This window comes from Dermacentor variabilis, chromosome 6 (genome assembly GCF_050947875.1).
Source record: "Dermacentor variabilis isolate Ectoservices chromosome 6, ASM5094787v1, whole genome shotgun sequence".
In the NCBI taxonomy this organism is placed as follows: domain Eukaryota; kingdom Metazoa; phylum Arthropoda; class Arachnida; order Ixodida; family Ixodidae; genus Dermacentor; species Dermacentor variabilis.
The window spans coordinates 176664800-176686423 of NC_134573.1; the positions used below are offsets into that span (position 1 = coordinate 176664800).

At 43.5% G+C, this 21624-nt stretch overlaps 2 protein-coding genes across 5 annotated transcripts in view; one reads left to right on the forward strand and one right to left on the reverse strand.

Moving 5' to 3' along the window:
- The window catches only part of LOC142585856 (uncharacterized), a 38355-nt gene extending 34010 nt beyond the window's left edge, over positions 1-4345 (forward strand). The window contains exons 1-2 of one of the 4 annotated variants that reach the window (XR_012829140.1): positions 2784-2920; positions 4228-4345. Coding sequence is in view for 1 of the 4 variants with exons in the window: in XM_075696916.1 (XP_075553031.1) it covers positions 4228-4343 (116 nt within the window). In the remaining 3 variants the exon portion in view is untranslated. Of the gene's footprint in view, positions 1-2783; positions 2921-4227 lie in introns of those variants that run through there. The other 3 variants (XR_012829142.1, XR_012829141.1, XM_075696916.1) reach the window with 3 other exon arrangements.
- Positions 1-17599, reverse strand: part of LOC142585855 (PAX3- and PAX7-binding protein 1) — a 48958-nt gene extending 31359 nt beyond the window's left edge. The window contains exons 1-8 of the mRNA XM_075696915.1: positions 17114-17599; positions 12382-12575; positions 11294-11399; positions 10428-10536; positions 9455-9570; positions 4330-4421; positions 2710-2840; positions 1896-2085 (exon numbers count right to left, since the gene is read on the reverse strand). Of these exons, the coding sequence (XP_075553030.1) occupies positions 1896-2085; positions 2710-2840; positions 4330-4421; positions 9455-9570; positions 10428-10536; positions 11294-11399; positions 12382-12575; positions 17114-17309 (1134 nt within the window). The 5' untranslated portion in view covers positions 17310-17599. The remainder of the gene's footprint in view (positions 1-1895; positions 2086-2709; positions 2841-4329; positions 4422-9454; positions 9571-10427; positions 10537-11293; positions 11400-12381; positions 12576-17113) is intronic.
- Positions 17600-21624: the final 4025 nt, after the last annotated feature.

A 21624-nucleotide genomic window follows, 5' to 3' on the forward strand; every position in this document is an offset into this window, starting at 1 on the left:
ATTATGCTAGTGAAGTTATTGTTTAGGAAACTCTTTTCTGTGTGCATCACCAGCCAAACACTTCAGCTCAGTTTTATCGCAATGAATGACCAGAACCACATACCAGACGTAACTGACATAAAAGGCCCTATAGACCAACATTAATGCGAATTATGCTAGTAAAGTATTGTTTAAGAGGAGATGCTCTTCAAAACAACTTCTCTTTGATTATTTTTTGCTAGATATTTGAAAAATATTGCCATTCATAGAGTATATTATATAGATTTTAAATATGTCATTAGTTTTCGTGTAGCTGTTATATTTTTTTAGGTATGTCCTAAACAATGGCAAAATATAGTAAATTTTGCAGGCACTTTTTGTGTGTAAAATTTTGACAAACAGCATCGGGATGTAGCTTATTTAGCTTGCTGTAGACCGCAGACTGCCAATATTTATCCAAACAGCATGTACAACTACTGGAGCATTAGAAAAAAATTATTACACTTTAAGCATTTTTTACACAATCCCATGAAATATAATCTTGTACTTTCACAACTACTGCTGATAGATGTTGCAGTTTCAAGTAGATATCATCATATCAAAGAAGCAAATTGCCGATTTTACAAACTTCGTTATACTGTTAAAACTCAATATAACAAAGTCGGTAAAATCGGCAGTTCGCTTCGTTATGTGAAATTCTGTTCTATTGAAATTCATCCTCTTATGCAAATGTATACAGTCACCGATCGATTTTTTCTAACACGAAAAGGTGTCGCAGAATTTTCCGAATTATCAGGCAATCAAAAAAAGCAAATTTGAATGGAAAAATAATTCATTTTGATAAATTTATGAGTCCGCGACGAATGATGCGGTTTCATGCCACATGCATCGATATCTTCTCGGTGGTACGAATTAAGCCAAGACAGCCCCGCTTTCGCCTGCACTTCACCCTGTGGCTGATGACGTTGTCCGCACTGGGACGACACTATCAGGAAAAGCGCCGGCAGAGGGAAGTGAATGCTTCGTCTGCCTCTTGCTCCAACAGGTCACTGAAACTCGTGATCACACAGCCTCCGATACTAAAAGCGCGGTAAGACAGTTTATATGGTGCCATGCCATCTTGGCATGCCCACTCTTCGCACACGTGGCAGATTACCTATAAAGCAGGGTGTGCGGCTGTGTATACGCTCAGCCACGCTTACAGTCGTGCACAGCCACGGCCAAGACACGTGCCAGAAATCGAGCTGTACGCCAACTTAACCTCCACTACACCCCCACCCACCCCCTCGCGTGCACTTGATAACATAATCGTAAGCTGACTCCCCTCCCTTTCTTTGCCTTTGCTAGCGCGGGCAGGCGGGACTCGCGAAGCCACCATCTTTCTTGTCTCACCTTCGCACACTTTCACTCGCACCTAAAAGCACACAGTGTGTGATGCACAATAGGATGTTGTCACACTTGAACTTTATACAGAACATGAAGCGGCTCCATTTTGGTGGTTGCTCTTGTCGCATTGCGCGCAGCTTGCGATTTCAGAGGTGCATTTGCAAACAGCCGCTTGTAATTCAATAATTTAATGACCTGCATCAGTGGAAGTTTGTATTTATTGCCCGGCATTGCTCTGCTGCAGCAGTGAAATTTAGTTATATTGAAATCACATGCAAATGCACTTCGTTATACTGAGGTTTTAAATACATGGTGTTCTATGGACAAGAGGCTTTGAAAAGCTAAATACTTCATTATATCAAGAATTTCATTATATTTAAGCTCAGTATATTGAGTTTTAACTATTTGGAACATTACAGTAATTGGCGAGTTGTACAGCCTAGTAATCACGTAACATTACCTATCCGCACTGTCTATGTCACTGGGTCTCACAGTACGAATGAATAAGATCACTATAGGTGCCCACCCACCTTGGCATCAAGGCATTCAATAAGATCAGCAGCATATGACCGCATCTCCTGGAAGAAGCGGAAGTTTGTTTCCAACTGTGGCTGCTCCTCACGAAGCTGCGCAGAGGCTTCTGCTGACACCTCCAGGTCAGTCAGCGCCTGCGTTTTCTGCCGCCGATGCAGAGCCAGCATTTCACGGACTGTATTGAGCCTGGAAGTGCAACCACACATTTTCGAACCTTGGCACAAGAAACAAAATTGTTGCCAATCTCTCTTCCGAAATACTGTGGTTTATTTTATACAAGTTCTTGTGCAAATGAATCACTAGAAAGCCCACAACCCACTCCAAATGCTAAGCATAGCAGCAGCGATAGCTGCCACCCCTTATCAACCCTTATGCATTTTGCAATAAGCTTGTGATAACCTCATGACAGGCATGTGATTAACGCGTGCATGCCTAGCAACACCATTGCACCTTATGCAAAAGCCTGGGTGGCTGATTTCAATTACACTAATATTGCCTTTAACAGTGACAGTCCATAACAGCTATCGCTGCCTGTACTACATTAACAAAGAAAGCAAAGCTTTCTCATAACATCAGAACTGCAAGTATGAAACTCTATGAGAATACTAGTAGAATTACTCCTAGGTATTGTATGGAATGCAGAACCAGGTGAAGAATATGAAGTGCTCTAAATGACTAGACAGATGTGCAGGATATATGTGAAATAAGCGGACAACAGAGTTCGTGCTCCTTGCCTGGTTTGTTCTATTTGATTTTCTTGTACGTGCAAATGTGGCCACAAGAAACAAAATTTCTGACAGGGCCCCTCACCGATCTGTGATCCGCTCAAGGACAGCCTGCGAGCTGAGGTTCTGCCGGTCCTGGATTAACAAAGGGACCGGCTGCTCTGTGAAGTATGCTGGCACAATACAGGGTTCCTCTGGTGTCGGGACTGCTGCAACCTGCATACATTTACGCCAGCACCTTAACACACTGTTGGACACACCAAAGACAATGCGGCATGGCATCGAGCTAATTGAGGGTGTGTTCATCCCAAATGAAACATGTTGCATCTGTCTTTCTTCGTGCTGCTTTATTCATATTCACATGCATGATGAATGGATGAAGCTTTCTGTTTTTGCATTGTTTTGTATGTGCGTGTGGGCATCTTATACTGAAGAAATGCAAGAGGCAGTTTATTTTCTGCCCTCCTATCGTGGCCATTTTATTCAACAGTACACTTGACCCCTAAGTAAGTGACCACCAAGTGAAAATTCATTGCTCAAGGCATAAATGGTAATGAGAAGGCATTGCAAGTTTTACAGTACTAAAGAAATTTTCTCTCATCACACTTTCTCCTTGCTCAAGCTTTCATAACGGTTCTATTGATATTAACAGAGCTGCATCTAGGCAACTACCAGAAGTTAAGAATTATGTCATTGTGGTGGTTACGGGACAGCTGAGAAAATTGATGCAAGGTGTCTTTCTTATTTTAACTTTTTTATGGAACCTGCACCTGCCATCTTGATAAGAACTGCATTAAAGTGCTACTGAAACAGATAGCAATTATTCAGATAAGTGGTGATCAGACTGAAAAACATGCACACGCATACAAAGTTAATCATTTGTTTCTGTAAAGTAAAAAGTTCGGGCTTACCTAGATATAAATTGAAGGAGATCAACTTGTATTCCATTACAGCATGAAAGAGGAAGATTAGAACCAAGGTGGCAATTACATTCTGGGGTATTAAGCTCCCAGACCATAATGTGACTCCGGATTAATTTTGACCACCAGGACATCTTTGACGTGCCCCCAATGCACGAGACATGGGCCTTCTTGCATATTGCCCCCTTCAAATATCGGCCGTTACAGCTGGGATTTGATCCCGCGGCCTTAGGGTTAGCAGCGCAACACCAAAGAAGCTAAGCCACTGGGACAGGTATATTGAAAAGTGAATTACAACACTTAGTGACACCTGCAGTTCCTGGAGCAAAGGAACAAGCAACTACTTTGTTGTTCAGCTTTGGGACAAGAATATCTCCGCAGGTTCTAGTTCTCATTAAATGAAAGCAATGATTGAGGGTTCTAGCTCCGTAGAGGCTAATTTATTCTAAATGTAAATACTATGTTGGGCCAGCAGCTAGGTGCTCAGTAGGATGAAAACAGAGACCTAAGCAACCTTATTTATGGTATTTCTTCACAATAGACACTTCTAAATTATAAATTTTGAGTCATTTTAATTCAAACAGCATTAAAGAGTTTTAAAACTTGGCATTTAAAATGTTAGTCTCGCCTAAGACAACTCAAAATGTGATAAGAACATTTACCACATGTCTTTTTCCTTGCAGATAAGACCTGCAGAAGTGCTAGTGGTTCAAACACTGCCCTGTGTCACAGAACATTAATAAACTTGAGCCAATATAACATAACTAATGAGGATCTGCACTTACTGGTGCAGTGCTGACGCCCTTCTTCATCTGCTCCTGCTCCCAGCGCTCCAACTCGGCAACATCCTCGCGAGCCACTTCGTCACCACTTTGCTCTGCAAAGGTAGCAGTCGTCACCACAGTTTTACCATCCTTACAAAAGCTCTACTGCAGCAAAGGAAAGCCAATTGATCTGACCGGAATGTTGAACCGCAAAGTTTTTCTGTTCCAGTTCAGCATAAAAATTCAGTTCCAGTTCAACTCCAGACAAGCAAATAACAGTTCAAACCGGTTAGAACCAGTTTATGTTCTTTACATAACCTAAGTATAATTAAAGGGAAACAGCTTTAATGTATTTTGTTCAAAAACTCAACAGTGCTTTAATACTAAAAGAAAATGCAGCTGATCCAACGAGTTAAAATCTATATACAGCGAAGCTTTATGTGAGTGTATTATAATGAGTTTAAAAATGAATACATGCACGCAGGCACGCACGCACACGCACGCGTGCACACACACACACAAGCACGGCCAAACAGAAATTATACCAAGCCTTATGTGAAACGGAGTCGCTGACTACTTGCAAACACGATGGACACCTCGAACGGCAGTACGCGCATACATACGAAGCACAATTAAAATACATTCTACCTGCAAGAAGCGTTTACTTCCTCATTACTGTGCAGCCACGGATGAGCAAAGGTGAGCTTTCTGTTTTTTTTTTTTTTCTAACCCTTGCACAGCCAACACTGCCGTTGCCGTGGAGGCAAGTGCCATCCGGTGGTAGCATAAGGAACCCAGCGGCACACACTGGACGCATACCCTGCTGTGATTGGTTGGCCTATTTGGCAAGAGAACAGCCAGGCCACAGCCACAAAACCCGTCAAGGTTCGCTTTTAAAAAGACATTCATGCTGTTCTTCAGGGCAGAAGTATCTTTTTAATATCACATTGTGTAGGCTCACCTAGAAAGCGATATGTGGCAAACAATATGTCATTTCTATGGTAATTACTTCAGTTGACATCCAGCTAAGAACTATTCTTATCAGGGATTATATATAGGTTTCCCATCACCAGAGAAGTGTTTGACATTCACTAATTACTAAGATGCCTGCCTCTCAATATGACTAGTTGAGAACCGCACTGTGGCACTGCTTCATCTAAAATGACAGCAAGTTTGAGTGCATTTACAAATGAGGTAGCATGGTTGAGCGAAAAGTCCAGAAATGCATGGATGAAAAGTTTCAGATTAGGTGGCCAACGTGAGCCAAAAACCATTTTAGAGCACAGCTCTTAAGCTGCCCGTTCTTGCGTTAAGTGTCAGCGTGCCTCAAAGCATTATACCTCGTAACCGAGTGAACGAGCACAGGCAAAAGATAAAAGCAAATGTGAAGCGCAGTGGTAAATGAAAGAAGAGCGCGCGAGAAGAAGCGGAGGGAAAATGGCCTGTGCATATGCTGAATTGCCGGCGACCACAGCATCCACCGCCATGTGGGAAATGTCATCTGCGCTTCCGATGGGGGGGGGGGGGGGGGGGGGGAGGCAGGCAGAGCTATGCTTGTCTGCGGCATAAGCTGCCGAGGTCAGTCCACGGTACCAGCGCGTGTAACCTGTATTACTGCTCCTGCAAGGGGCGATGGCGAGCAGCTACGAGTAAGGCTCAATGTGACGCTCCCTTGGGTGTTGTCGCCGCTGGCACTGGTGGCACTATTTCCCTGCGACGAAGGGCCGCTCTTGTCGTTGGTGGAACCAAAGCGTGAGAAGAAAAGTGTAGAGCCACACAAGATGATGGCTACAATATTGCACCAGAGTAGCATGTGTCGTCTGTATGGAAACAAAGTGCGCTACTCACAACGTTCCTTTCCTAATATAAACTATGTACTAACATAATCATAATACAAAATATTGACATGTGAAATCAAAACACGTATAGTGCTGCGCTCAAATTTCATATTAGGGAGTATTTTAATCATCAATGAATTTTCTTTTTTTCTTCTTTTCAGCTTTGTTCCAGGATGAAATAGAAAGAAATTGTAACATTCGGTTTTAGTTCCAACATGCAAAAATAATGTTTCTTTCCTTTTCGGTTCGGTTGCAGTTTGATCCATTAAGGGGGGACATGGGTCCTAAAAATGTTTTTCTTATTTTTGGTTGAATCTTTAATAAACTCCACTGTCTGGGGTAATTTTTCGTGGTGATTTCAGATCTGTAATTAGATTTTTGATAGCTGTAGCAGTTCAAAAAATATTGAGGTCTGAAGTCAAATTAATTTCAAACTCGTTACGGGGCTTTTTGATGATTCCGTCTTGCTAAACCAAAAACTAAATGCATGACACCATTGCTAAAGACCTACTGTAGGGGGGTGATGCTATTTTTATTCATTTGGAAGCATTTTGTGGAGAAGAAAACAATCTTGCATTTATTATGAACATTTTTTTCTAATTAGCAGCGATTACTATACCTGAATGTAATTTTCATGGCGGTGCAAGAGTAATAAAAATAGCATCACCCCCCAGATCATTTCAATACGAACAAGATGATACCACCCTTGTCATTTTTGGCCAAAAACAACCCAGAAAAAACACCCGTAAGGCGGAGTACAGTGTGCAAAAACATAGAACTGAAATAAACGCATTTGAAGTTTCAAACAAATGTAGCTTTTGCTGAAGTGAATGTACAGCAATACAAATGGCACCATTTTGAAGCTCTATGTTTTGTAAGAATGGCCATACTAAATGTGTGACTGCACACTCTCAAAATAATATCACACTGGCCACTAGCACAAGAAACTTTATTAGGCACCATGCTCTACAAAGGGCAAGGTGCCTGGGTTTCAAACTGAAGTGTAGAACTCTGTGTGGGCATGAATATAGTTCCAGTGTTGTACATGCAGGCTGCCTGATTGATAGCAGTCTCCATTACAATCAGTGAGGCATTTTTTTTTTTTCATTTAGTAGAATTGACCATGTTACTGAATGAAGGCTCTGAGTGTAAGTAGCCTTCCAAGTCATCTTCACCTGAAAGTGGCTGTGGAACTTAGGATCAGAGAGCCAGTGATAGATATGCAGCTGCTAGGTGCTTTCCAGAATTTTACTTTTGTATGATGCCTCGATCACTTCTGCAGCCAGGTGTGTGCCAGCCCAAGGGGCCTAGTGCACAGAGCTCATGATGAGGTTCTCTTTATGAAGGGGTGGTATGATAGATATTGTTACGAGCTATCGTGACAATATGATAATAGAGTGAACGCGCAATGTGCTTCGTTGCGAGTCCGAAGTGCCGATGTGCGAAATTCACAGCTGCAGATACAAGGAGCCGACGCGCGATGTGCTTAGTCGCTTAGTTCAAGATGCCGACGCGCGAAATGCCTAGTAGCGGGCTCGAGGAGTCGACCCTCGATGCGCTTATTCGCGCAGTCCGGGGTGCCGACGCGCGAAATTCCTAGCCGCGGGCTCGAGGAGTCGACCCTCGATGCGCTTGTTCGCGCAGTCGGAGGCGCCGATGCACAAAATGATTAGGTGACGGTCCGAGAAGTCCGTGCGCGATGTGCATGATCGCCGAGTCGGAGACTTCCTATGCGCGAGATGTTTAGCCGCGTTTCCGAGGATTGCGTGCGCGATACGAATTTGTTACGAATTCGAAACACCGAGTGCTGAAAGGCTTAGCCGCATGTCCGAGGATTCCGCGCGTGAATCTTGGTCGCGAAGTCCGCGTCGCCGATGCTCGGAATGCTTAGCCGCGAGTCTGAAACGTCCACAAGCGTAGGGATCGGCCACGCTAGTGCGATGTCCGCGTAGCGCCCGTTTTGACACGTCGAGATTACGGAGAGTGGAGACATCAAACTCGCGAGGTGAAAAGAGCCGAGCAGACGACGCGAGCGCCGGACCAATGGCGAACCGCGCTGAAGTCACGTGGCGGGCGCGGCCAATCGCAGACTCCGGCACGACCTTCAATCATTTGCTTTTTGTGCGCTTGTTTCTGTATGGAGGAGATCGCTGAAGCGGCAAATTTGAAGACGGAGAAATGCGCTTTCTAACGAGAGCAAGATGGCGGCGCTCGGTCGTGCCGTTCCGGAGATATTGTGGCGTGAAAAACGCTGTTCTTTCTTGATTTCCGCGAGATTTTTCGCCACCATGGCTAATAAAACGAATTTTTTAGAGCACTTCTTGGTGGTTTACAAGGGATGATATTTGGGTATCAGATAGAAAAAGGGTTATAGAAACTGAAAATGTGATTTTCAAAAGATCGATTTTTTCTTTTTTCTTTTTTCGCGATGTAAAACCCGCGTCCCCCCTTAAATGCGAAAGCATTAAATTCAAAAGGCGCAGCGCGACTGAGACAGACACAAAGAAACACAAAGCCACATCACAGCACTCGTGATGTAGTTTTGTGTTTCTTTGTGTCTGTCTCAGTGGTGCTGCACCTTTTGAATAGCTAGGAACTAACTCGGCTAAATCAAAGTTTTAATTCAAGTAATATTGTCCCCCTCCCTCCCCCCACATTTTTTTGCACAATCATACCCGCGAACAATCACCTTTAGTTTGCTTTGCAGAATGAGAATACTGGAAATAATACAATGCGTAAACCATTCGTGGTACATACATTGACTACTCCCCACTGCAGCTGCCCAGTGACTATAGCGTTTTGCTGCTAAGTCCAAGGTCGCAGGTTCAATTCCAAGCTGTAGATGCCACATTTTGATGAAAGCAAAATTCAAAAAACAAACCGCTTGAGTGTACAGGTTTAGGTTTACATTAAGGAACGCTATGCTGTGAAAGTTAACTTAGAAACCTCTACTACAGCATCTCTCATAACCTCAGTCTTTCCTTTGACCATTAAAATTAATAAATAAATTGAGCAAGCAATCAATCAACCGATCAGTCAATCAGTCATACATTCGCAACTGCTCCACTGAAGTCAGCCACTAGCAGAAAATTCAGTGCTGAAGCACAAGGACAAGCTGTAAAAATGATGACGCACAAGTAATTTATTCTGCTCCTAAATGAACAAGCCCACACGTTTACAATTGTCATGCTGCAATGCATATATGCATTGCACATGCATGCACACATCTATGCAGATACATAGTGTGATCCACTGAAGACAAAACTGACCTCAAAAGCTAACAGTAACGAAGGTGCACACATACTGACCTTCCTGCGCTTGAATAAGCGCCTCCCTGGCACGCTGCTTCTCTATGGCGGCTGTGTTCACTGTAAAGTTGATGCGACCCTCCTCGTCTTCACTCTGGTCTTCCTCCTCACCAGCACTGCAGTTCATAGGATATTGCCACACCTCAGAAACATACAGTGCTGCTTTGTGACTGAGCAGAACAAGCTGTGCAGGTGCAAACGAAAACTGTGGCTGTCAACAGACTCTGTTTACAAAGGTTTATTGACTGAGAATCATTACAAAATGCATGCTGATTGTGTGGGCACTATGTAATAGAGCTCGTAACGTGTCAGCATTGGCGTTCCTAATCAAGAAATTGTGACAGAAGATTTTCGACCGGTCTTTTATTTTTTCTGTCCTTAAATGAAGTTGCAAGCCCTCTAAAACCTGGAAAAGAATACTTGCAAATATCAGGGGACACTAAACAATTTACTGTAATATTTGTTTCTATGAATTAGTAGTTTTAGTTTTGGCACCCTGTAAGTGGATACTTCACGACGTCGTGACACAATGGCCTGCTTCATTTCTGCCATCGCTACAGATGCCACACACAGGCACAGCCACAAGAAATGTGCATAGCACTCATGTTTATATATTTTTTATATGAATTTCATCATGCCTAGCCTTGTTGCTCCACAATGATAGCATATTTTGCTTTGTGTCATGACACTCAATATTGTTAATGACGCCAGATGTGGCATTTTGAGACCAACTTAAGTATTAAATTAGTATCTTGAAAGTCTTCACACTCATTAAGAGTCATCCTTTTATGCTCAAGAAGTATATCCTAGAGTTTCTAAAGCTTCAAAAATAAGCATCAGTACCCCTTTATAACTTAGCTATTTTCTCTATTTCGTGGAATTAGCATGATTGAAATGCAAATGTGACACTAGCAATGTGAGCTCTGATAATCCACATGAGGCTTCTTTAAATTATGGCATGGCGTTGGCTCACCGTCCTTTTTGGTCCTCCTGCTCCAGGGGAATAAAGTCACCCATCTCGCGCGCCATTTGTCTTCGCTTTTTCAAAGCATAGATAGTAGCCGCATCGGGAATCACACCACCTGCCATCAAGAATAGCAACAACATACTTTTATCCACAATCTGCAAGCATGATCAATACAATGCACGATCAGGCGTCAGTGAAGAATGACTAATGCACTTTCCATCACAGACTTGACAAATGCCTCGCCAAGCTATTTAGTATAACTTAGCAGAATTGACTATTGCAACTAGTTTGCTAAAGTCAACCAAACCATTTTGCTTGCATTTAGCACGCCACGTAAGTTCCTGGCAAACTCATTTTCATGCATCTTCATTTTCCACGATCACTGCGGTCATACCATTTCTTATGAAAAACAGCTAATTTAATGCTGCAGTTCTACGGCAATTGGTTTATTCCTAATGGACAGCATCGTTAGGCAACAATTATGAGAGAACAACATGGACACATTTAAGACAATTAGATAAATAGTAAAAGTTGTCTCATGGTGTTCAAATAATCACCAATACCATGAAAGTTGAACACCAACTTATCAATCTAAGCTTTGAGTAATGGTGGCTCAGATCAATTTCATTAGACATGTTCAGTAACAGGGGCTTTAGACAACACTTTAGTTAAGTGTGATACACCACAAACCATGCAAGTTAATCTACATATACAACTATTCCACACAAATGCAAAATGTACAGGCACTAGACAATTTTTAACACAATGATTTTTTCAGAGCATCTTTTCATTGGTAGCACACGGATTGCATACACCCTAAGTGGAAGAGGACGAAGGTATCAAGCAAAGTATGATACAGAAGGAAGCCCTACTTTGGATGACATTTCTGAGACGCCGATACTGAGGTCCCTCTCCTTCCTCCTCTTCCTCACTTTCAGATCCCTTGATTTCTTCAGAGTTGAGGATCTTGAATGTGTTCTAAATCACAGCAAGCAAAGAATATTGAAAAGTGCAGTGAAGTACATAATTATAATAAGTGTTTGTAAAGAATGCATGATTCTTCTCAATTGTACATGTACTGTCCATTAGATGCAAAATTTTGGGGGGAGAATGAGATTCAGTTGCTACAGTACCTGATTATTTAGTGACATGTCTTATGCACCTGTTCAGGGTATACATGTTGGTAGTGGGTAGCAGTAAATCATTTACATCACAGAAGCAGTTAAGTCAGGCACTATTCTTGACAAATGTTAAAGTTGTGCAACAGCAACTTACATTTGTCAGGATTGATAGACAGACATAAATAAGTACAAGCAAATGTGTGTCCAAAACTTCTAGAATACTTTCAAGTAAAAAATGGACATGAATGGAAGCTTTGAATCAGACACAAGGCCGTGACAACCATATGTGCACTGTGACTTGGAGCATTTTTCTTACACAATAACCAACCAAATATGAGAAAACACCTTGAAATGCTTGACATCACACCGACATTCTTGTTCTGATGCTTCGTTTGAAAGAATGCTTTACCAGTGCAATCTTATTTAGCGTTGTTCTTTAGCATTACTTTAAATAATTGAAGTTGAGGTTGTGGGCTACCACAGCTGCTCTCGGCAAACAGTTAAAATGAGGCTTGCATGTGGGTTTACATTATGAAGCCACAAAACAAGAACAGTTTTATAAGACAAACTAATAATAATAATAATATTTGGGGTTTTACGTGCCAAAACCACTTTCTGATTATGAGGCACGCCGTAGTGGAGGACTCTGGAAATTTTGACCACCTGGGGTTCTTTAACGTGCACCTAAATCTAAGCACACGGGTGTTTTCGCATTTCGCCCCCATCGAAATGCGGCCGCCGTGGCCGGGATTCGATCCCGCGACCTCGTGCTCAGTAAGACAAACTAAACCTTTTGTATTGGTGGTCCGAGCTATGGTCATAATTTCTGACAAGCTTACCTTAATCTTAATTTCAAGCTCATCACTAAAAGGACGCGCAGAGGGCTTTTCAGGAAGCGCAGAAGGTAGTGGCTCAGGCTCTGGCTTGACTTCCACCTTCGTTGCCTCGCGAAGCTTCTTCTTGCGGTCACGTTCCAGCTGTTTGGCCAGGCGTCGGCTGTATGTCGACTTCCGCACTTTGAACACCTCCGTCTCTGCAACAACAAATAATACTATCTTCTAAACTTATGCTGAATAGTAGCAAAAACCTAATACATCTGCCCTCTAAAGTGAACGAAGTCAAGCCTGCTTGTAAACAGTCCCAGTTACAACAACTGCTATTACGAACAAAGGCAGCATGAATATCAAAATTTGAACCCATGCAATGTTAGCACATCTCATAAGGTGACTTGGTTGGGACAAATACCAGCCTGCATCACTCACCCGGAAGAGGCATTATACTATTGTCCACTTATTTCATCAATTCCATGTAGATTTCACTTGATGACTAATTAGCACACTGTGTATAGAATGTTCCAACAGTGTTCTCTAGCAGCATCCCCGTAGAAGGGATAAACATTTTTTCAGGTTTTACCTGATTTCTATCACTTTACCTTATAGGTCAGCAGTGTGGGAGAATAGTCACTCACACTCACTCTCCATAGTTTTTCCAGGCCCCACACACACTCACGTTCACGCTCACCTCCACTCACACTCACTGGCACTCACGCCTTTTAAATGAGTGCGAGTGAATGTGAGTGAGTGCACTCTTGAGTTAGTGTGCTACCCTTTGCCAATCACAATACGTGTATATTCAGACTGAAGCTTCCAGTTTAGCACCTATTACATCTGGAGTGCGAGAAGGCAGTGTTTTGGACCAAGTTTTCTTTTTAATATAAATAAACTATTTGTCTTCACGATTTCATGGTAACAGCCGTCTATTCGCTGACGATTGTTTTTTGTACCGCGAAATTAATTCTAATGATGATCACCATATACAAAATTTTACCTTTTCTTGGTGTCAGGAGTGGCAGATGACCCTAAATTCCCAAAGACAAGTAATGCTAACAGTAAGTAGAAAGAAACAGATATCTGATTTTACCTACATTATTAATGACACACCTCTCACTTGTGTATTTCAGAGTAAATATTAGGTGTCACTTTAACATGCGCTCTCCAATGGGAAACCCATGTTGACAACATAACCTCACGTGGAAGTCAATGTATATGCTGAGCACCAAAGCGACTCATCTTTCTGAGAAAACATCTTCGTCTTGAGTGAGCAGATACAAGCCTGCTGGCCTACAAAAATGCTTGTTCAATAAATGTATGAGTACGGATGTAATGTTTTGATTTACGTACACAAAAGAATTCATAAGAGGGGATGCAGAGGAAGGCAATAAGGTTCATTTATAATAAACACAAGGCAACGGATTCATCGACTGAATTAATAAAAAGAGCTGGTTTATTAACACTGCCAAATAGGACAAAGCTAGCACAACTAAAGTTTTTGTTTCAATTTATTCATGGTGACAAAACAATTGACACATCCGTACGAAATTCTTTGAATCGTTCTAGGTCAACAGGCCACAAGCGCTCTCGAACACCTAATGAATACACCTTTAACTCAAGTTCCTTTAAATATTCATATTTCCTTAAAACAATCAGGGAATGGAATGAACTTGGTCGTTCCATTGCTAACACTTTATATTTAAATAACTTCATGACTTCGAGCGGCTGTCAACTGCAACAGCGTTCGCTCGAAGCTTGCCCCTCGTTGATCATCGAGGAGGGAACGGCACGTAGATGAAACAATGTAAAACAAACTGGTTTAATACTTCGCTACAGGTGAGCAAACATCGAGCAACAGAGCACCGTAGTGTACGCCAGCCATAGGTCGGCAGTTTGGAAGAATACTCGCTCACACTCACTCACCTTTATTTTTCCAGGCCCCGCACTCACTCACGTTCATGCTCACCTCCACTCACACTCACAAGCGCCCACTCGCGCTCGCACTCACCTCCACTCACACTCACTGGCACTCACGTTCATTCATTCACTGGCGCTCGCCTCCACTCACACGTATTGGCACTCACTCGAACTCATCTCCACTCACGTTCATTGGCACTCACTCACACTCACCTCCGCTCACACTCGCACTCACGCCTTTGAAATGAGTGCAAGTGAGTGTGAGTGAGTGCACTCATGAGTGAGTGCGCCGACCTATGCTTTACATACTGTGTGGATTCAGCATTTGATGCCGCAAGCACGGAAAAACATGGTCAAAGACAAAGGACAATGCCTTGCTGCCTCCTTGATGTTGTGTTCGTAAATTCACAATTCTTCACAATGAAGCGCTAAATGAAGGCAGTGTAAAGTCTTAACAGAAATCATATCTTCTACCAGGACTAAGCAATGTTGTGCTATCCTCTCCTCCTCTTTCCTCCTCTGCCTTCCGTTTCAGCATAACAGGAAAGTTCAAAATAACGATCAAGTTAGCGTCACGGTAATATGAATTATGTGTACACAGAAGTGGCATGCATTGGTAGTGGGGGTGTGTGAATAGTGATTCTTGAGACTGAATCAAATACGAATCGAATAGTGCCAGAAGCAAATCGAATAATTTTCAAATAGTTTCTTTGAATAATGAATAGGCTTTATCACAACTGATATAATATGATGTCCACATCACAATATTCTTAAAGTTAGCAAGTTTCTTTCATTACATAGTACGTTACGAAGTGCTGTTTATTAAAAAGCACAAATTGAGAATTAGGAGCAAACAAGTAGTTTATTCACATGCATAGGGCTCTTCGGAGAGTGTGAATGATTGCTGCACAGCCTGTAAAATATGGCTACCTAAGTGATGTAGCCTGCTACACTACACAAGCTCTCATGTTTTATGTCTATACTATATATGCCCATGAGTATGGAGTTTCTCACTATATTACCTTGAGGGAAATCTGGCGCTGCTGCGCTGTGGTATGCGTGGGAATGCCGGTATATTGTGACTTCGGATTGGCATCGTTCTCGGAGAGCCAGGCAAGCACCGTTCAGTCTGTCACAATGATTAATTTACTACTAAAACAGCATGTAAAAAGCTGTTTAGCTTTATTGTTACACAAAAGTATGTTTTGTTCAACTATGAGATTTTGTTGTTGCATGTACAATTATATGAAACGTAAAAAGTATCAGCGGGCCGCTAAAGTTGGAGGATAGACGACAAGACTCATGCTCACTCTGGAAATGTTTGACGTCTGTTCTTGCTTTTCTTCGCTTCGTTATGCATTGTAGAATAGTAAACTTCACTGGAAGATGTAATATGCGTGAATGGAAACATGTTATGAAAATTTTACTTTAGAAATGCGTTATTTGTGTAGCCATATCCACGTTTTACACGAAGCCCCTTACAACACCAGCCAACACAAGCCTCACAGACACATATACCGTCATTCTCACGACGGCACAGCGTCCCTTAGGAAACTCCCATCGGCGGTGGTGCCAGACTTCCCTCTAGGTGCTATACTGAAAAACTCTAAGCCCATGGGGGTGAAAATTGACTATGCTTTTGCTTCAATTTTATGTTTATTTGGGCGCAGATGACATCTAGAAATATACAATAAGTATTCGAAAAATATTCGCATTTACGGACTGTGCATAGTGTCTATATGATTCGAAGACCGAATCGAATAGGACACCACTTGATTCGTTATTCGAAAGTTTTGAATATTTGCACACCTTTAATTACACCTGAAAAGAATACATTTATAACGTCTTTTCTTATAACAGATTTTAAAAAATAAACACACCAACATATAACACATTCAGCCTGTTTAGGTGGAAACTTTAAAAAGCTGACATTACTTGCATCAAAAGTGGCAATGTTCAGGTGAGTAATTAAAAAGATTCACTAATTTTAATTATTCACTTTAGGATACATTTTCAAAAATTGTGAAACTGAAGCCGAACTGTGGTTTCAGCAAGTTTCTTTTCCTACATAGTACATTATGAAGCGTTGTTTATTAAAATCACAAATGGAGCATTAGGAGCAAACAAGTAGTTTCTTCGCATGCATAGGGTTCTTCAGAGTGCGCGAATGATTGCTGCACAGCCTGTAAAGTATGGCTACCTAAGCGATGTACCCTGTTCCCCTACACAAGCTCTGATGTTTTATGTCTACGAGGGTTAAAATTAATTAAGCTTTTGCTTCAATTTGATGTTTATTTGGACGCAGACGACGTCTAGATATATGCGAAAAGTATTCAAAAAATATTCGCATTTATGGATAGTATATATTCAATTCGAACACCGAATCGAATAGGACACTATTCGATGCGTTATTCGAAAGTTTCGAACATTCGTACAGGCCTAAATGAAATGCATGTGATTCAGCAATGCCTTGTAGTAACTTAAGAAGTGCGTCAAACGAAACGTCGCACAAATGGCGCAAACATCGAAAGCAATATGCTGACGAAATATTCGTTGTCAGCGATGTCATCCTGGCAGCCTACAGCACGTATCATTAAATACGGTGGCCCAAAAGACGGTTAAGTTACAGAGATAACAATGACAAATAGAGAGGAAAAGGAGTCGTTTCTGCGTACGTAAACTGTCATTGCCTTCGCTATTCCTTTCGGTAGTCTAAACGAAATTTTTGTCTTAAAAGCTGGATGTGATCAGGTGAAGATAGCTCAATTTTTTCGTTTCTTGTGGCTCCAAATAATTGTTTCTTTGCCCTTTGTTAATATCTTACCCTCTTCGTCGTCATCGCCGAAACTAAGTAGCGACGCCGGCGCCTTCGATTCCTCTGCCTCTACCGCCGCCGCTGGCGTCTCCACTCGAGGCGGCGACTTTTCCTCCTCAACATTTGTCACCTCTGCTTCGTCTTCGGTGTCACTGTGATGCAGTCTCTGCCGAAATTTTCTGTTCGGTTTCCTAAACAGAGACATCGCTGAAACGTCGCTTGTGCGACTTGCCGCCGCTTGCGAACACGCAATTGTTGCCTCAACAAATGATGATGATAGCTTTATGAAAAGCAAAACCCAAACTCAATTGCACCACACCAAAGTGAACTTCTTTATACGTCTATGCATCAAATGAAGGGCTGAGATTAAGGTGATTTAGCATCGGTAGGCAAAACAGATATTTATGACGTTCATATGCGATGCATTCTTTCATGCAGATCCAGGCATGTCCAGCATATGTCCAGCGTCCAAGCATCTGGTCCCAGGCAATTCGCCTGAAATAGAGAAAATTTATAAGCTCAGTACAGGTGAAAATGAATGTGCTGGCGCTACATAGGCTACATACCCACCAAGGGATGGCGGAGAGAAGAACGCAAAGCTAGTAATCATAAGCCGTCTTTATAACTGGCCGAAATAGCGCATCCTTCCTCTATGCAAGACATTTCTTTCTCGCCTCGATATGTCCTCCGCGGTGGGGAAGAGGACATCGAGGCACCCTAAATTGACGTAGAGTTACTGTATATGCTCCCAAAGGTAGCATATACAGTAACAGCATGTACCTTTGGTAGCATATATATACAATAACTCTAAATTCACGTTAGCTGCAGCGCCCCCACCAATCACAAATCTCCATATATGTTCTGCTAAAAACTTTGCTTTGCTTCTAATCGTAACTGGCCGAAATAGCGCCACTTTCCTCTATGCAAGCTCTTTCTTTCTCACTACTATTGACGTAAGCCGCAGCGCCCGCACCAATCACACCCCTCCCCCTTTATTAATTTCTTTTTCTAGAGAGAGAGAGAGAGAGAGAGAGACAGCTAAAGGGGCGGGAGGGAGGGGGGTGGTTTGAGGATCACGAGTGCTCGGTATTGACCATTTTTGGCCTAACACAGCTGGCCGGCGTGCTTTTAAGCATAGCAGATCCATGGCGAGCCGGTCGAAAATTCCATGTGAACCCAGAAAATCCATTTCCCAATACAGGGCAAGAATTCACAGTTTACTATACTGAAATGGGGATAGCAAGCAGTATGGGTAAACACCTGTCCAGTGAGGATGGAAGGTGACTATATATATAAAGGGGTCCAAAACGAGAGGTGCCACTCGTGGATTAAATATATTGTTACGGTGGAAAAGAGGACAAGGTCGTCGATGGTAAAGACGACGAAGTGGCAACAGCCTCTCGGGATTCTTGGCTGCTGTTTATATATGCCTTGTAAATACATCTTGTAAATAGTTTTATACCCGTGACATTTGGTGGAGGTGCAGGGTACGCGTCTTCGCCACGGAGCTCCGCAGCGGACGTCTCACCCAGCCTGACACCATGCTTCCAGTGGAAGGCACTGCATCTGCAGCTGCAATGCCTACTACACATACCTAGTACGTTGCTCTACCTCAGCCACAAGACCTTGGCAAGTTCACTGACCTCGATGGTGTTGACGTTGAAGAATGGTTGAAGATGTATGAGCGCGTCAGCAAGGTGAGCAGGTGGGATCCGACCATAATGCTGGCCAATGTCGTGCTCTACCTCGACGGAACACTGCCGCGAATGTGGTTTTACACACACAAGGAAGAGCTAACCAGCTTGGACTTGTTCAAAGTAAAGCTGTCCAACAATTTTGGCAATCCGACCAGTCGACAACTAGCTGCCAAGCAACAACTCACCACGCGTGCCCAAACTGCTACCGAGACGTATGTCTCCTACATTCAGGATGTCCTAGCCCACTGTCATAAAATCGACACGTCCATGCCAGAAGGGGACAAGGTTGGGCACATTATCAAAGGCATCGCGGACGACGTATTCAACCTTCTGGTCTTTAGAAACTTGTCGACTGTCGATGCCATCATGAAGGAATGCCGCCGCTTCGAGCAGGCAAAGAGTCACCGTATATACAATCAGTTTACACGGCTTCCAAATACTGTAGCGATCTCTTCCTGTACCGACCCCACCGACTAATCTAGATCCCCACCACCAAGCGAAAATGTGACCCGAATTGTACGCCACGAACTCGAGGCAGCATTTCCTGCCTCACCTCAACAGACGTCGTGGAACAACACCGCTGAGACAATATCGCTCATCCAGTCCGTGGTTCGCCAGGAAATAGCTAATATGAGTCTTCCCAGCACCTGCTCCTTGAGTCGCCCTGACACCCGCCCTGCTCCTATGCCTCGATCCTATCACAGTCCACCTCACAGTGTCAGTTATTCCTACACTACCAGGAATCCATCGGATTGGCGTACACCTGACAACAGGATCTGTTTCTGCTGTGGCCGAATCAGTCACATTTCCCATCACTGCCGGAGCCGCTGGCCGTCCCCTCCTCGAAACTCCTTCCGGAATTCAAGTTCGCCCCGAAGTTCCTTACCCCGTCGCTTCTACAACGATTCCGACGCTACTACCTCGACTCGCCGCTATGCTCGCTCGCCCTCGCCTCATTGTCGCTAGCCACGTCTGCCTCAGCTTTACCACTCGCCGTCGCCGACCTACCCAGGACCTTCCCAGCAGGAAAGCTAGGCAATGTGGCATCTCAAGGTGGTGCTGCAATGTTGGATTCGCTGCAAAATCCTCCTTTGAGGCTCTTTACGAGAAATAACCTCCCTAATTGACGTCCAAGTTGATGGCACATCCATCACAGCCCACATAGATACCGGAGCACACATATCGATTATGACCAGCTGCCTACGCCGCCATTTAGAGAAAATTGTTACGCCTGCCATTACTCGGTTCGTACAAGTCGCCGACGGTAGCACGGTGACCGTGGTCGGAATGTGTACTGCACATGTGAGCATTTCTGGCCGCCATACTGTCGTCCTTTTCACTGTGCTTGACCAATGCCCCCATGACCTCATCCTAGGCCTAGACTTCCTCTCCGCCCATTCAGCGCTCATCGATTGTTCCTCAAGTACTGTGCGTCTTGACCTGCCTCCACTGAATGTTCCTCCAACACCACACGAAATTAGCCTAAGATTGATTGATTTTGTTCACGCTCCACCACAGATGTTGACATACGTCGAAATGTCGCCTTCTGCGCCAGTTCCCGATGGTGATTACATCTCCGCTCCCACAAATGCCATCATTCTCACCCACAGCGTTACTGTCCCGCATACAACACTGAGGGTCACGGACAATCGCACGTACCTCCCTGTGGTGAATTTCGGGCTCGCTAAGCAAATTCTGCCTAAAGATAACACCCTAGCTACAATCACTGCTTTAGAAGTTAGTTGCATTGAGACTTTTGCCGTCAATGTTTCCTGTGAGCCTTTCCGGTCTGCCAAATGTACTGACAACGACATTAGGAAAATGATTGCCCCGAATCTCACTCCTGCAGAGGCTAAACAGCTGTGCAGCCTATTACTTTCCTACAAGGATATATTCGACCTGAACAACCGTCCCCTAGGCCAGACGTCACTTGTCAGACATCGTATACATACAGGCAATAATCCACCCATCCATCGGAGACCCTACCGAGTGTCAGCTTCAGAGCGTCACATCATCAAAACAAAAGTAGACAAGATGCTAGCGAAAGACATCATAGAGTCATCTTCAAGTCCCTGGGCGTCCCATGTCGTGCTGGTCAAAAAGGATGGCTCATGGAGATTTTGCGTCAACTATCGCCACCTCAACTGCATCACGAAGGATGTCTACCCACTACCTCGGATCGACGATGCCCTCAATTGCCTATACGGTGCGCAGTATTTTTCATCCATCAACCTACGGTCCGGATATTGGCAAATCGCTGTCGATGATCTAGATCGTGAAAAGGCCGCCTTTATAACGCCTGATGGTCTTTAACACTTCAAAGTTATGCCTTTTGGGCTATGCAACGCTCTGGCTACCTTTGAGCGTATGATGGACTCATTACTCCAAGGATTCAAGCAGTCGACTTGTCTCTGCTAGCTAGATGATGTTATTGTGTTCTCAGCCTCATTCAGCACACACATTGAGCGCCTTTCAGCTGTATTTGCTGTTTTTCGCAAGGCTGGTCTACAGCTCAACTCCAAGAAATGTAACTTCGGCCATCGTGAGATTACTGTTCTTGGACATGTAGTCAATGTAACTGGCATCCGACCTGACCCAGAGAAAAATTCACGCCGTGAAGGAGTTCCCTGTTCCATGGTCCGCAAAAGATGTCCGAAGTTTCGTGGGCCTTTGCTCTTACTTCGGTTGCTTTGTTAAAAAATTTTGCCACCATAGCATGCCCTCTCACAGATCTGAAGAAAAGTGTGCCGTTCTTATGGGGGATCCTCTCAGGCCACCGCCTTTTCTTGCCTTACCACCATGCTCACCACACCACCGATTCTA